This window comes from Eptesicus fuscus, chromosome 16 (assembly GCF_027574615.1).
Source record: "Eptesicus fuscus isolate TK198812 chromosome 16, DD_ASM_mEF_20220401, whole genome shotgun sequence".
NCBI classification, from domain to species: domain Eukaryota; kingdom Metazoa; phylum Chordata; class Mammalia; order Chiroptera; family Vespertilionidae; genus Eptesicus; species Eptesicus fuscus.
Window position 1 is genome coordinate 9,900,985 of NC_072488.1, and position 14,283 is coordinate 9,915,267.

General features: G+C 58.0%; 1 protein-coding gene across 1 annotated transcript; it reads left to right on the top strand.

Annotated features, from left to right (window-relative positions):
- Positions 1-1,471: 1,471 nt before the first annotated feature.
- On the top strand, positions 1,472-13,112 carry MFSD2B (MFSD2 lysolipid transporter B, sphingolipid). The gene is made up of 14 exons (XM_054728289.1): positions 1,472-1,558; positions 4,625-4,750; positions 6,382-6,506; positions 7,034-7,157; positions 7,429-7,507; positions 7,585-7,715; positions 9,337-9,427; positions 9,528-9,649; positions 10,128-10,211; positions 10,477-10,557; positions 10,773-10,882; positions 11,270-11,413; positions 11,812-11,988; positions 13,053-13,112. The coding sequence occupies exons 1-14, from the start codon at positions 1,472-1,474 to the stop codon at positions 13,081-13,083; spliced, it is 1,512 nt and encodes a 503-aa protein (XP_054584264.1). The 3' UTR covers positions 13,084-13,112.
- The last annotated feature ends 1,171 nt before the right edge of the window (positions 13,113-14,283 follow it).

Sequence of the window (14,283 nt, forward strand, 5' to 3'; positions counted from 1 at the left end):
TGCTAACTCCACGTTTAACTTTTTAAATATAATTTTCTTTATTGATTAAGGTATTACATATATGTCCTTATTCCCCACTTTGCCCCCCTCCCCCCACTCATGCCCTCAGCCCCCTGGTGTCTGTGTCCATTGGTTAGGCTTATATGTATGCATACAAGTCCTTTGGTTGATCTCTCCTCCTTACCCCACCCTCCCCTACCTTCCCTCTGAGGTTTGACGGTCTGATCGATGCTTCTCTGTCTCTGGATCTGTTTTGTTCATCAGTTTATGTAGTTCCTTATATTCCACAAATGAGTGAGATCATGTGATATTTATTTTTCTCTGACTGGCTTATTTCGCTTAGCATAATGCTCTCCCGCTCCATCCATGCTGTTGCAAATGGTAGGAGTTCCTTCTTTTTTTACCGCAGCGTAGTATTCCATTGTGTAGATGTACCACGATTTTTTAATCCACTCATCTGCCCAATTTAACAGTTTTCCCAAGTGCCAGCCCTCCTTTACATGCCCACCAGCAGCAATGTATGATTTTTTCCACACGCTCCCCGACACTTTTTATTGTCTGTCTTTTTTAAGCCTAGCCATCCACGTGGAGTAGTCTCTTGAAGTTTTGTATTTCCCTTATGACATGAGCATCTTTTCATGTCTGTCTTTGGAGAAATATCTGTTGAAATCCTTTGTCCATTTCTAAATTGTGTTGTCTTGCTATTATTGAGTTGTAAGCGCTTTTTATACATTCCAGTACAAGTCCTTCTAATTTGCACATATCCTCTTCTGTAGGTTGTCTTTTCACGTACTTGCTGGATGATGGCTTGCAACCCAAGGTTTTTCCTATCAATACAGAGCAATCTGTGGTTGTGGTGTCCTGTCTGAAAAACCACTGTGGCCCTGGCGGGGGTGGTCAGTTGGCTGGAGCATGCTGACCATACGTCAAAAGGTTGTGGGTTCGATTCCTGGTCAGGGCGCATGCCTAGGTTGCAGGTTCAATGCCCAGGTGCGGTCTGCTTTCATTCACGGGGCAGAACTGAGTTTGGGGGGTCGGGCCATGCCCATGTTCTCTAGGAGACTGGAAGATGTGTACCGCAGGCATCCGGCATCACATTGAGCAGCGTGTAAACCTGTTGGGCCACACTCTTACTCTAAACAAATCAACACGGCTGGTTCGTGTCTCCAGTCAACGTGTTTGCTGACTCGCCCAGGAGGACTTAGCCAGAGGCTTTAGCGGAACCACCTCTGGTTCCCACCCCCCGGCGGACCCGCCCCAAGGAGAAGGGTCCCCCGGGCTGCCCGGCCTTCTCCCCAGCGAATTGGACCTCGAGGTATTGTCCCTTCGGGGAAAGGAAACCTCCCCAGCTCCCCGGGTTTCTCGCGTGTCAGGGGCCGGCCCGCCCGGAGCCGCGCCCACGCCCGGAGCCGCCCTCCCCGCCGCCGATAACACCCGGGGGCCCCGGCCGCGGGCGCAGCAGCTGCGCGCGATGGAGGCGGCCCCCGGAGGGTCCCCGGCCCCTGCGGCCGAGGCGCCCGCGCCCCAGCCGGAGGCGCGCACCCTGGAGCCCCGCTCGGTGAGCGCAAAGTGAGGGGAAGCCGGAGGGGAGCTGTGGGCAGCCCCGCGGAGAGAGGGGGCGCGGGGCAGCGGGGCGCCAGGGACCTTGGGGGCGCCGGATCGCGCAGCCCTTGATCCAGCCAGGGCCCGCCCTGCAGGGCCCGCCCCCCAAACTGCCCCAGTGGGGTGGGCCGTGGAGAACCCAGGGGCTGAGGATATTGGGGAGCCCCAAAGAGCATAGCACGCGAAACTGAGCCTGAGGCAAGTTCAGCTGCCCAGGCAGGACCAGGGGGGGTCTGGTCTCCTGATCCCAGTCCAGGCTCTGGTCCCCCACGCTCCGCTCCAGGGCTGCCCAGAGAGCTCCTGGCCCCGGGGCCCCGGGAGGCAGCCTTCCTTCTCCCACTCCAGGCGGGTGGTGTGGGCTCAGCCGCCTTCTCAAACTCTGGCCTGGCCCTGGCACCAGGCTCCCCTTCGGGAGATGGCCCCCAGCGATGTCCTTCCTGGCCACCAGGCCCCAGAGCGAGGGTAGAGGGCAGGTGGCCCCCCAGGGGTGACGGGCCGGGACGCCTGCCACAAGGGTGGGTGTGTTGGCCTTGGTGTCTGTGGCCACCAGGCCCCAGAGCGAGGGTAGAGGGCAGGTGGCCCCCCAGGGGTGACGGGCCGGGACGCCTGCCACAAGGGTGGGTGTGCTGGCCTTGGTGTCCGCTGAATGCAAAACCCGCTGCGGCTCCAAAGGAAGCTTTCCCCCCAGCCTGTGGCTTCACCTCACCGCCAGCTCAACTCCATACCCGCCTCCCAGGCACCTCAGAGCAAAGCCTTGTGGCCCCCCAGAAAGCAAGTTCCACGAGGAGGCCCTCTGAGGACTCTCATTTCCCAGTGAGCGGGAGAAATTCGGGGTGAGATGAACGGCAAGAGGGAAGCCTCCCATGGCCAATGCAGTGGCCGCATGTCATTCCCGGGACAACCCGGTGAGGCGGTTCTACCTCCAGTTAACCTGTGAGGGACCCGAACCAGCCCGGCAAGGTGGCGTGCCCTGGGTCACACGGCTAGAAATGGCAGGCGCGGAATCGGGTCCCCAGGGTGTCTAACGCTAAGACGTGTGCTCAGCCCACTGTGAAGGGTTTAAGTGCCTAACATTGTCAAGGTTCCAAAATCATATCCTATACCTAGTTCCGGCTGGAATTTTTTTCTTCTCCCTTTCAAGTGCCATGTGCCAGAAACTTGCCAGGCATACGCAGGGGGAAACAAAATGCCCAGTACGGAGAGGAGCGGGCAGGAGGGCTGTCACGGTGGATTCGGCCTGTGGTTGAAGTTTTCTGGAAGTTGAAATAATAATGTTCACACCCCGTCCGAAAAGGAGACCACATCCTGCTTCGTGCGTGGTTTTCTTCTGTGGGCAGAAAGCGTGTGCAGAGGATGTGATAAGCTCTTATCTGGGAAGACCTTCCCTTCCAAAGGGCCCCTCTGGGTGTCCTGCAAGATACCGGAATGGGTGAAGCCATCGTCTTCTCCACTCCCCCGCCCTTCCCCGAGCAAAGGACGAGGAAGAAGAATTCCCAGACATGGTAGAGAAATGGCATCTTTCAGAGAAATGGCACTTGACGCATTTATTCCTTCAACAAACACTAGGATATACCAAGCATCTGCCACATGTCAAGCATTGTTTTAGGTACTGGGGACAGGGTGGTGAATAAATAGGTCATGCTCTCAGAGACCTTACAAGTGCAATTGGAAAACAGACTTGGGTGGCCCGGGAAGGCCTCTCTGAGGAGACGGCATTTAGGCTTAGACTTGAATGGAAGTGCAAAGGCCCTGAGGCAGCAACAGGCATAGTCATTTTTGAGGAATAGGACACTGAGAGCAGAAGCAGGGGAGCCACTTAGGAGGCGCTCACTGATGGATTAGACAGGGGAATCGGGGAAGGGGAATCGAGGGTGACTCTGGGTCTGTGGCCTAAGCTGCTGAATGGACATTGGGGTCATTTAATTTAAAAAAAAATTTTTTTAAATATATAATTTATTGACTTTTTACAGAGAGGAAAGGAGAGGGCTAGAGAGCCAGAAATATCAATGAGAGAGAAACATCGACCAGCTGCCTCCTGCACACCCCCTATTGGGGATGTGCCCGCAACCAGGGTACGTGCCTTTGACTGGAATCGAACCCCGGGACCCTTCAATCCGCAGGCCGACGCTCTAGCCACTGAGCCAAACCGGTTAGGGCAACATTGGGGTCATTTAATGCAATGGGGACAACAGGGTTAGGAGGTTAGGAGTTGGTTGAAACAATGATGGAAACCAGAAACGGTGTGTTTGACCATACTAAGCTGGAATGCCTACTAGACAACCACATAGGGCTGTGAGTAGGCAGTCGAATATTTGAGTCTGGAGTCTGCTGGACAGCTTAGGGCTTGCAAACTTTATACATACACACACACACACACACACACACACACACACACACACACACACATTGGGCTTATAAACATTACTTCATTTCGGTGGTGGATTGGTAGGTAAACAGTCTCTCCAGGGAAAAAGCTCTGATTTGTAATGTTTGCTGGTTTCAGTGGTGTCAATACCCTCACCATGAATGATTTCAGGCCACTAGTCGTTCAACAACTGGCTGCAGGAGTCCCGAACATCGAACAGTCAGCTCCCAGAGCCATTACCACATTTGCTTATCAAAACTACCTGTGAAGTTGGCAGGACTTTTCCATTTGACAGATAAGGCTTAGAGAGGGAATTTGGTTTACTCAAGGTCACACAGGGAGAGGGTAGGGAAGTTGGGGGTCTCCTGACCCCAGTTCACTCAGGCTTGCTGATTCAGAAAATAAAACACAAGCAGGAAGCACTAAGGGGGAAATTGAAGGAAGAACTTCCCCCTGGAAAAGTTTAGAGGTCATGTTTTTGTTTTTCTTTTTCTGTCTCACTTCCCTGTAAGATGACTTTGGGGTATATCAGGATGGAGAGGTTACAGGAAAAGCCCTCAAGACCTAGGGACCTCAGGATGCTTATGGAAGTCCTGGGGGCGTGGGGAGCTGTTGTGTGTCTGTGAAGGTGGGGCTTAGCTCCTGTGTCTCCCCCAGGACAGAAGAGCTGGCCGCCTCTCGTTCTGTACGAAGGTTTGCTATGGCATTGGCGGGGTCCCCAATCAGGTGGCCTCCAGCGCCACAGCCTTTTACCTGCAGCTCTTCCTGCTCGATGTGGCACAGGTGAGTGTGGGCAGCAGCCCAGGGCCCCCTATTCCCATCTTCCTTAGTGTCTGGTCCTTCCACCTCCCACCTGACCCATGACCGATAGCACTTTTGACCGAAGCCCGACAAAAAGCCACGGATATTTGGTGTGGGCTGTTTGTACTGGAAAATGGGAAACAATGTGGATGCCCAACGGTATAGCAGCAGGTGAGTAATAGCTTGTACTGTCTCCACATAATGGACTGTCCTGTGGCCATTGAAGGAATGGGTTAGATCCACACCAGTTGACGTGGAGGGATTTCCATGACGCACTAGCAAGTGAGAAAGTTTTTAGAGTATACAAAATGATCCTATTTTAGCAAAACAAAGACATGCCCCATTTATGTACGTTCATGAGTATATGTGTGTATGTGTCAGTACATGATCTATAATAATAAAAGCATAATGTGCTCATTAGACTGGACAGCCGAACAGCCTTCCGGATGGAGCCGGGGCTGCGAGGGCCAAGCCCCTTGCACGAATTTTGTGCATCGGGCCTCTAGTTAAAAATAAGCATGGAGGCCCTGGCTGGTTTGGCTCAGTGGATAAAGCGTTAGCCTACGGACTGAAGGATCCTGGGTTCGATTCCGGCCAAGGCCACATGCCCAGGTTGTGGGCTTGATCCCCAGTAGGGGTGTGCAGGAGGCAGTTGATCATTGATTCTCATTATTGATGTTTCTATCTCTCTCCCTCTCCCTTCCTCTCTGAAATCAATAAAAATATATTTTAAAAAAAAAAAAGCATGGAGAAAATGACACCAGGCTATTAATGTTGGCTGTAGGAGGGAATGGTGGAGAATAGAGAGCAAACAAAAAAAGTTTTTTAATAGGTATTCATTATTTTCTAAAAATATTTTTTTATTGATTTCAGAGAGGAAGGGAGGTGGGGAGAAAGATGGAAACATCAATGATGAAAGAGAATGGTTGATCGGCTGCCTCCTGCACACCCCTTACTGGGGATCGAGCCCCAACCCAGGCATGTGCCCTGACCTCCTGGTTCATAGGTCAACACTCAACCACTGAGCATGCCAGCGGGTGGTATTCACGTTTTTTTAAATGACACTGATATGGTTGCATGTATATAAGATTATAAATTGCAAATGTATATAAATGCATGAAAGGATGATCATCAAAATGCTTCTGGCGTTGTCTCAGGATGGTGGGATTTCAGATGAGCTTTGCTCAATATTCTTCTGTGCTGTTTGAATGTTTTTATAGTGAGTGTACAATTGATGTAATCAGAAAAATTTAAAAAAATCTTATTATGAGACAAAAAGTCTACCTATGACGGTCAGCCTCGGCGCATCCTTCTTGCACTGAGCACCTCAGGGAGGGTCCCTCCTGCCTTCTCCAGAAGTGAGTGGGCATGAGTAACCAGGGGAATGTGCCAGGATGTGGCTGTCAGCTCCCTCCCACGCTCCTTCCTACCCGTGCACAGATGTGCCCTGAGAGCCTTCTGGGTTAGTGTTCTGGGGAGCAGGCTGAATGGACCTTTACACTCTGCCTCTGGCCCCAGCCAGGTCCCCAGATCCCCCTCCTGGTGGGTGGGCCGGCCTGGACACCTTCTCCGACTCTGCCAGCCCTTGGCTATCTCCTCCCCCGTCATTGCAGATCCCTGCTGCCCAGGCGTCACTTGTCCTGTTTGGAGGGAAGGTGTCTGGGGCAGCTGCTGACCCCGTGGCTGGGTTCTTCATCAGCAGGAGCAGGAGGACAGGGTCCGGACGACTCATGCCCTGGTGAGCAGCCCCATGGTCTTAAGGTCCCTGTGATTGTCATGGCCCTGCTTCTTAGCCGAAAACCCTGTGGATGGTTAGAGGACAAGACCAGACAGCCGGTGGTAGGACTGGACAGCCGGTGACAGGACCGGGCTGGGCCAGACCGTCACGCAGGAGTCAGAGACATTCTGGGGGGACTTTCCCTCACCGGATGGCTCAGGTAGACAAAGCCTCCAAGACTCCCAGGCCTGGCCCAGAGGTCTACGTGAGGCCAGGGCGGGCGGCAGGCCAGGGAAGGTCTCGCAGAGTAGGTCCGACTCTTGTGCTCCAGGGACCTTGGCAGGGGGAATGGCACCACCAAGCACCCATGTCCTAGCCAGAGTCACGGCCCCCATCCCGGTACCTCATGTCCCTTCACCACTCGCCCTCCACGGCCCTGAGAGCCCCAGCCCAGGGCTTAGGCCCAGCGGGGCGAGGTTGCACCAGGCCCGCCCTTGGAGGCCCCAGGCCTGGTTTTGTGGGCGATCCACCCCCGTGTGCCCCCACAGGGTGCTGGGCTGCATGCCCTTCATCGCCTTGGCTTACTTCTTCCTGTGGTACCTGCCCCCCTTCACCAACCTCCGAGGCCTTTGGTACATGACCTTCTACTGCCTGTTCCAGGCTCTGTCCACGGTGAGCAGGGCCGCCTGCCTGGGCCTGGGCCCCTGGAACTCGCCTGGGTGGGTGTCAGGAGGGTCCCCGCTGCCCCCGCTCCCCAGCGCCTGGCCATCTTCAGCTCCCGCCCCCGGGGCTCCGGGCTGGGTGCGCCCGCTGCCCTCGCCCCGGACCCCGGCCTGAAGGGACCCGTGGGGACGTGCCAGCCTCGCGCCGGCCGGGCTGGGACGGGGCGTCCCCTGGGTGGTCTGGGCGGAGGGGGGCGTCGGCTAAGCTCCGAGCGCCCCAGTTCTTCCAGGTGCCCTACACGGCGCTCACCATGCTGCTGACGCCCAGCCCCCCGGAGCGGGACTCGGCCACCGCCTACCGTGAGTGCGGGGCCGGGAGAGGGGGGCGCTGCCCCGCGGGCCGCGGACTTGGCCCCCTAAGCGCGCGCTGTGTCCAGGGATGACCATGGAGATGGCGGGGACGCTGCTGGGAGCCGCCGCCCATGGACTCATCGTGTCCGGGGCCCACGGTCCCCACCGGTGCGAGGACGCCGAGTTCCCAGGGCCGGGCGCCGTCTCCCCCAACGCGGTGAGTGCCCGCGCCCCGCGCCCCGCGTCCTCCCACCAGACCCTCTGCCGGGGCCCCTCTCCGTGAGCACCCTCCGCGCCTCTGGAGGGGGGAGGCAGGCCCCAGGGAGGGGGCAGGGGGGAGGCAGGCCCCAGGGAGGGGGCAGGGAGGGGGCAGGCCCCAGGGAGGGGGCAGAGAGGGGGCAGGCCCCAGGGAGAGGGGCAGAGAGGGGGGAGGCCCCAGGGAGGGGGGAGGCAGGCCCCAGGGAGGGGGCAGGGGGGAGGCAGGCCCCAGGGAGGGGACAGGGAGGGGGGAGGCAGGCCCCAGGGAGGGGGCAGGGAGGGGGGAGGCCCCAGGGAGGGGGCAGGCCCCAGGGAGGGGGCAGGGAGGGGGGAGGCCCCAGGGAAGGGGCAGGGAGGGGGCAGGCCCCAGGGAGGGGGCAGGGAGGGGGCAGGCCCCAGGAAGGGGCAGGGAGGTGGGAGGCCTCAGGGAGGGGGCAGGGAGGGGGCAGGGGGTGTGGTGTCCCTGCGGAAATCTGGGCAGAGCCCTCCTGGGGGGCCTCCCACCCCCAGTGTGAAAGGAGAAGGGAACCCTCTCCAGCCATGGGGGGCCTGTGTCTACTTCAGCCATCAAGTTGGTCCATTGTGCCCATTAAGCAAACGACATCACGACCCCCCAGAACCCTGGGAGTCAGCTTTTACTCCTCCCTCTCCCTCAGTCCAACCCATTGCCAAATCCCGCCATGTTTTAGGACAAAACTCTTCTGCATCCACTGCCACGCCCTGACGGCGCCTCTACAGCCCCTGCCCGTCACCTCCGGGTGCGGGAGGGTGGGGAGCAGAGGGCCGAGAACCCACCCCCAAAAGCACAAAGCATTCAGGCGCCTCTGGGCGGCTCCAGCTCTGTTATCCCACCGACTCCGAGTACAAAACACAAATTAATTAATAGATAAAAGCATCTAGAAGTTCCAGACAGCGACCTCAGAGCAGGTCCCCCAAGTGCAGGTCCTTCTGAGTGTGGGGCCCTGTGCAGCTGTGTGGACCCACACCCTGAAGTCTCCCCCCACCCCCAGCCTCTGTCTGGAACTGGGTGACTGTTATTCCCGTGTATGTCTTTGCATGTGTTTTAACATATATGTAATTTTGCCTGAATGATAGGCAGCACTGTCTCTTTTCTGACATTTATCTGGGTCAGCCCGCATCGCACTGTAACTTGTGCTCATGGATCCATCTTCTTCCCACATTCTTCCCACACTCCAAGCCCCTCACTGAGGATGCTCAGGGTCGGGCATACAGAATCAGCACCAAGGAATGTTGTTTTAAAACGAGAGAGAGAGAGAGTGAGAGAGAGTGTGAGAGAGAGAGAGAGAGAGAGAGAGAGAGAGAGAGTGTGTGGGGGAGAGAGGACTCAGATTCTCGGACCCCTGGTACATGGATGCATGCAGGAGGCACAGGGTCAGCAGAAGGTCCATGCTGGCCCTTAGTTCTCCCCCTCCTACTGGGCTCACTGGGAGGAGTACCCAGTATTCTTGGACTTGGGCTGAGGGTCCCTCTGCTCCCATTGGGAGGTACCCTGCCCCTGGGTGTCCTCACCTCCACGGGTGGGAGACATCCCCCCACCCCAGTTCTGTCCTGTTCCACAGACTTGTCTCTACTCCATTGCAGCCGCCGTGGTTGCTGTGACGTACCCCGTGTGCAGTGGTTTGCTCTGCTTGGGGGTGAAGGAGCGGCCAGGTACAGGGGTGCAGGCAGAAGCCGGGGGCGGGGCTTCTCTGGGGCATGGGCTTTGGTTTGGAACTCTGCCAAGTCGAGATGTCACCCTCCTGTGTTGCAGACCCCTCTGCCCCAGCCTCCAGCCAGGGCATGAGCTTCCTGGCCGGGCTGGGCCTCACTGTCCGGCACCCACCCTACCTGAAGCTGGTGATCTCCTTCCTGTTCATCTCCGCAGCCGTCCAGGTACCTCTGGCCGGGCGGATCCCCACTGGCTTGGTTCCAGCCGCACTGAGCTTGCGTGGGTTCAGGTTCAGTCTCTCGTCCCACTGCGTCACAGTTAGGCTTGGGTGTTCATAGGGAGGGAGCAGCGGCTGGCGTGTGGCCCAGAGAGGGTGGTGCTGGGAGGAGAGAGATCTAGATAGAGCCCCTGGGGATGGGGAGGGTCAGGATCCAGACACCAGGAAAACTGTCTGGGTGACGAAGTGCACCCAATCTGAGCTGTGCGAGGGGGCGGTAGCCTGGGAATGGGGTCTATGCGTGTGTCAGGGATAAGCATCCTTTGTAGGGGTGAGGACTGCACAGTGGCGGCAGCAACCAGGGTTCAAGGTTGAGACGTAGGCCTTGGGATTGAGGGAGGCCAGGATTGAGACGTAGGCCTTGCCCTTGCCTGCTGAGGTCCTGCCATTCCCTGCGCACACCCACCTCCTGTCAACCTCCTCAGGTGGAGCAGAGCTACCTGGTCCTGTTCTGTACACATGCCTCCGAGCTCCACGACCACGTCCAGAGCCTGGTGCTGACCATCCTGGTGAGGAGACCTGGGTGACATGTGTGGTCCTTGACATGACATGTGCGGCCAGAGTCCTGGAGGTCAACATTCTGCACCTCCTACCTTCCAGCAGAGGAATTGGGGCCAGGGTCATAAAGTTCACAGCCACGGGTTCCAACCAGGAGGCAAAGTCGAGGCCGGGCATCCCACCTGAAAGCCAGGGCTCTGAGAACCTGGCCAGAGGCACTGGCAGCGTGGCCGGCGGGGCTGTGGGCCGGGCTGCGATGGTTCTGTCTGTCCACAGGTCTCCGCTGTGCTGAGCACCCCGCTGTGGGAGTGGTTTCTGCAGCGATTTGGGAAGAGGATGTCGGCCTTCGGGATCTGTGTGAGTGAGGCGGGAAGCGAGGCTTGGAGTTGGGTTGGGGGAGGTTGACCTTGGAGCCGGAGCCTCCTGGGAGCCAGCCGGGCCATCTATCATCGCTGTGTCTTCAGTGCCCAGCGTGGGGCCAGGCCCGGGGTTGTTAGTACGGAGGGTGAGTGCGTGCTGGGAAGAGCAGGTGGGGCAGGCAGAGGGGGCAGCTAGTGTGTCTGTCTCCCCAGGTGATGGTGCCTTTTGTAATCCTGTTGGCTGCTGTGCCCACAGCCCCCGTGGCATACGTCGTGGCCTTTGTATCTGGCGTGAGCATTGCTGTGTCCTTGCTGCTACCCTGGTAGGCTGCGTGAGGGGAAGGGAATGTGGGAGCTCCATGTCCTTCCTGATGGGTCTGCCCTCCTTCCTGGTGCCCGGGCCCCTCGGACCCAGCCTGTGCTGGGGAGCCGCTCTCCCACGTGCAGGGAGGGAGGCCAGCAGCTCCGTCCTGGGAGCCCTCCTCACAGGGCACCCGCAGCAGGCATGGTGGGCAGCCAGGGGCGGGGTGTAGAGACGCGGGTGGAATACAAACTCCGAGTGCCTGGCTCTCTGTGGGCCGGTCCAGGTCCTGGGAGGTGAGGACTCAGGATGACTCTGACTTGGTCTCTGCACCCAGAGAGCTTGCAGGCTGGTGGCTGTCCAGGGTGGGGGGGGGGCAGGGGGGTCACTCTGCAGCCCCCTCCCCCAGGTCCATGCTCCCAGACGTGGTAGATGACTTCCAGCTGCAGCACCAGCACGGGCCCGGCATGGAGACCATCTTCTACTCCTCCTACGTCTTCTTCACGAAGCTCTCGGGCGCAGGTGCCCTGGGCATCTCCACGCTCAGCCTTGAGTGAGTCCCAGAGTTGGGCTGTGGCGGAGACACCGAAGGCCAGCCGGGTGGGAAGAGGGCAGAGTCCCCCTCCCCAGCAGCCCGGGGACCAAGCTCTGCTCTTTGGAGAGCGCGGGGAGACACCTGCCTCAGCTGGCTCTGGGAATGTGACTGAAAGGGGCCTTTCTTGGGGGCCATACCCCTCCTGAAGCCTCAGCCCCCCACATCCTCAGTTCTCTCTGAACGCCTCCCTGACCAGCCCATTCCGTCAACACTCCCTTCCACCCTGGCTAGGCTGACCTGGCCAGGAAATGAGTCCACGGTTCAGGAGAGTGTGGGGGTGGGGGAGCTGGGACCCCGCCCCCAGGGAGCCAGGCTCAGGAGGGCCTGAGCTGGATGCTGGGGTTGCGTTTCTCCAGGTTTGCGGGGTATAAGGCAGGAGCCTGCAAGCAGGCAGAGCAGGTGGTGGTGACCCTCAAGGTCCTCATCGGTGCTGTGCCCACCTGCATGATCCTCACCGGTCTTTGCATCCTCATGGTCGGCCCCGGTCCAAAGGTGCCAAGCCAGGACACCTCTCGCCAGCTGAGCCTTCGAAGGTGGGCACCCCCTGCACACGGGTACACGCAGCAGAGCTACCAGCACCCACGGAGGCACGTAGAAGTGTGCCGACGTAAGACCAGTCAGTCCGCAGGTCTCTCAGCCGTGCTTACGCCACTGAACAGCCCTGCCTTTGGGGACTCTGCCTTAGCGTCAGTGACGCCATCTCCATTTTCTTCTGCAGCTCGGTCTCCCTCCTTGGTAACCAGTTGGATGGTGGTATGGGAGGGCTCCCTTGTCACCCCTATTCCTTTTGCTCTCCAGCATCCCCGGCACCTCTCCCACTTGTTTGACCTCGGGCAGCTCTTGTGCTTGCTGGCTCCTACATCTGTCCTCCCCCCAACCCTACCACCCCACCCCCATACTTCCTTCAAGTTCCGGATCCGCACCTCTGCCTCTCACTTGGATATCTCCACCTGATGTCCCACAACCACGGCAGCCAGTCTTAATGATCCCCCACAGCAATTCATGTTCTTGTCCCAGTCAGCTCCGCCGTCCTCCAGTCTGGGAGCCGAAACCCGGGATGGATGGATCATCCTCCACTCCTCCCCCGACGGGCCGTGCCGAGAGCTCTCTGAGCCTTGCCCTTCCCCCTCCCAGAGCATTAGTTCCACTGCAGGGACCCATCTGCTCACTGTCTGGCTTTCCCCGCAGACGGTGGGCACCTTGAGGCCGTATCTTTGTGTTTATTCATTTTTATGTCCCAAGAGCCCAGCACAGTGCCCGAGGCCAAGCAGGTGCTGCGGTATCAACATGGTCCCGCAGACTTCCACGAGCACGTGTCCACATCTGTGCACATGTACACACAGAGGACCACACAGGGGAGACAGGAAGTGACATCGTCATCCATCCCTCATCCCTCAGCATGGCTGGGCTCAAGACTCCTGCTGCGTGATGGGACTTGGGGAAACAGGCCTTGGCTTCATCCACGCAGGGTTGGGGGTGTGTGTGAGGGGGAGGAGTTGCTAGGAAGACAAGGAACAGCCACTGACACCTCCACGGGGCCTGGCAGGGCAGAGACCCCACCCTCCCTCACCCTCTTCGGCTTCTTCCCTTCCCGCAGGAGGACCAGCTACAGCCTGGCTGCAAGTTAAAGCTTCGTGATCCAACAGCAGGAGCCCGCATCTTCTGGGCTCCAAGCCCCCTCTCTTCTCAGGCGTTTAGAACCCCCACTTCGCAGCGTGCACGTGACCTTTTCCCTGGGACATGGAGTCTTCAGTGACCTCTACACAAGGGACTGGCCTCCTGGGTCCCCCGTCTTTTCTTACCTGTTGACCACAGACTATTTCAGATAAACCTGTGCCCCTGCCTACCCCGCTCCAGGTGACGTTTGACTTGGAAAGCATCCCAATAGCAGCTTGTCCTGGAAAAAAAAAGAGCCTCGGCCAGCCTGGCCTGCAGACTCCCCAGAACCTGCTGACCTGACAGGACAGACACACAGACAGAACCTCTGTTCTTCCTGATGCCCCAGTGGACATCTGAGAGACTGACAGACGTCACATGAACGGGCAGAGTGGGGACAGATGGGCATGTGGGGGATGTTCAGTTAGGACGGACGGACAGATGCAGGGAGGCCAGCAGACCCCGGCGAGAGGGAAGGGGTCATGGCAGTCAGTCTTAATGGTCCCCCAAAGGAATTCATGTTCTTGTCCCAGTCAGCTCCACCATCCTCCAATCTGGGAGCCGAAACCGGGGATGGATGGCGGGGGTGAGCAGGCGGAGCGGGGCACGGGTGTTTCTCAAGCCTTTCTGTCAGGTTGATGACTGCTGCCAGAGGTGGGCACAGACTGATGTTGAGCCACCAGAGATGGGTCATTTTTATGAACAGTAGTTCTTTTTGTGGGAATATTTTTTCTGAACTTTTATGAAAAGCACAGGAACCACCATTTTTAGAAGCCATATCTTTGGAAAAGATCCACTGAGGTTTCTTTTTTTTTTCAACACAAAAACCGCATTAAAGGGCTTATCTTCTACTGAGTCAGTAAATGGTGGTGGTGGGCAGCCCTCCATCATCCCTCGGCCCAGGGCGAGGCTCCTTTCCACTTCCTCTTCCGGCCTTTGGCGGCCTCTTAGGTGAGAGCCCTTAGGCTGCCGGAACTCAGACCCGGGCACAGAGGTGCTCATCAGGGCTCGGTTAGAGCCTCTGGCTTCCTCCACAGACGCTGGCAGGAGAGGGAGTGACCTCACGGTGAGAGTGCAGAATGGGACCGGGCTTTCTGATGCCTGAACTCTCAGGCCCTTGTGACACTGACGTGGGGTCTGATCCTTGAGGTCACAGGGCACCAGAGGAAGAG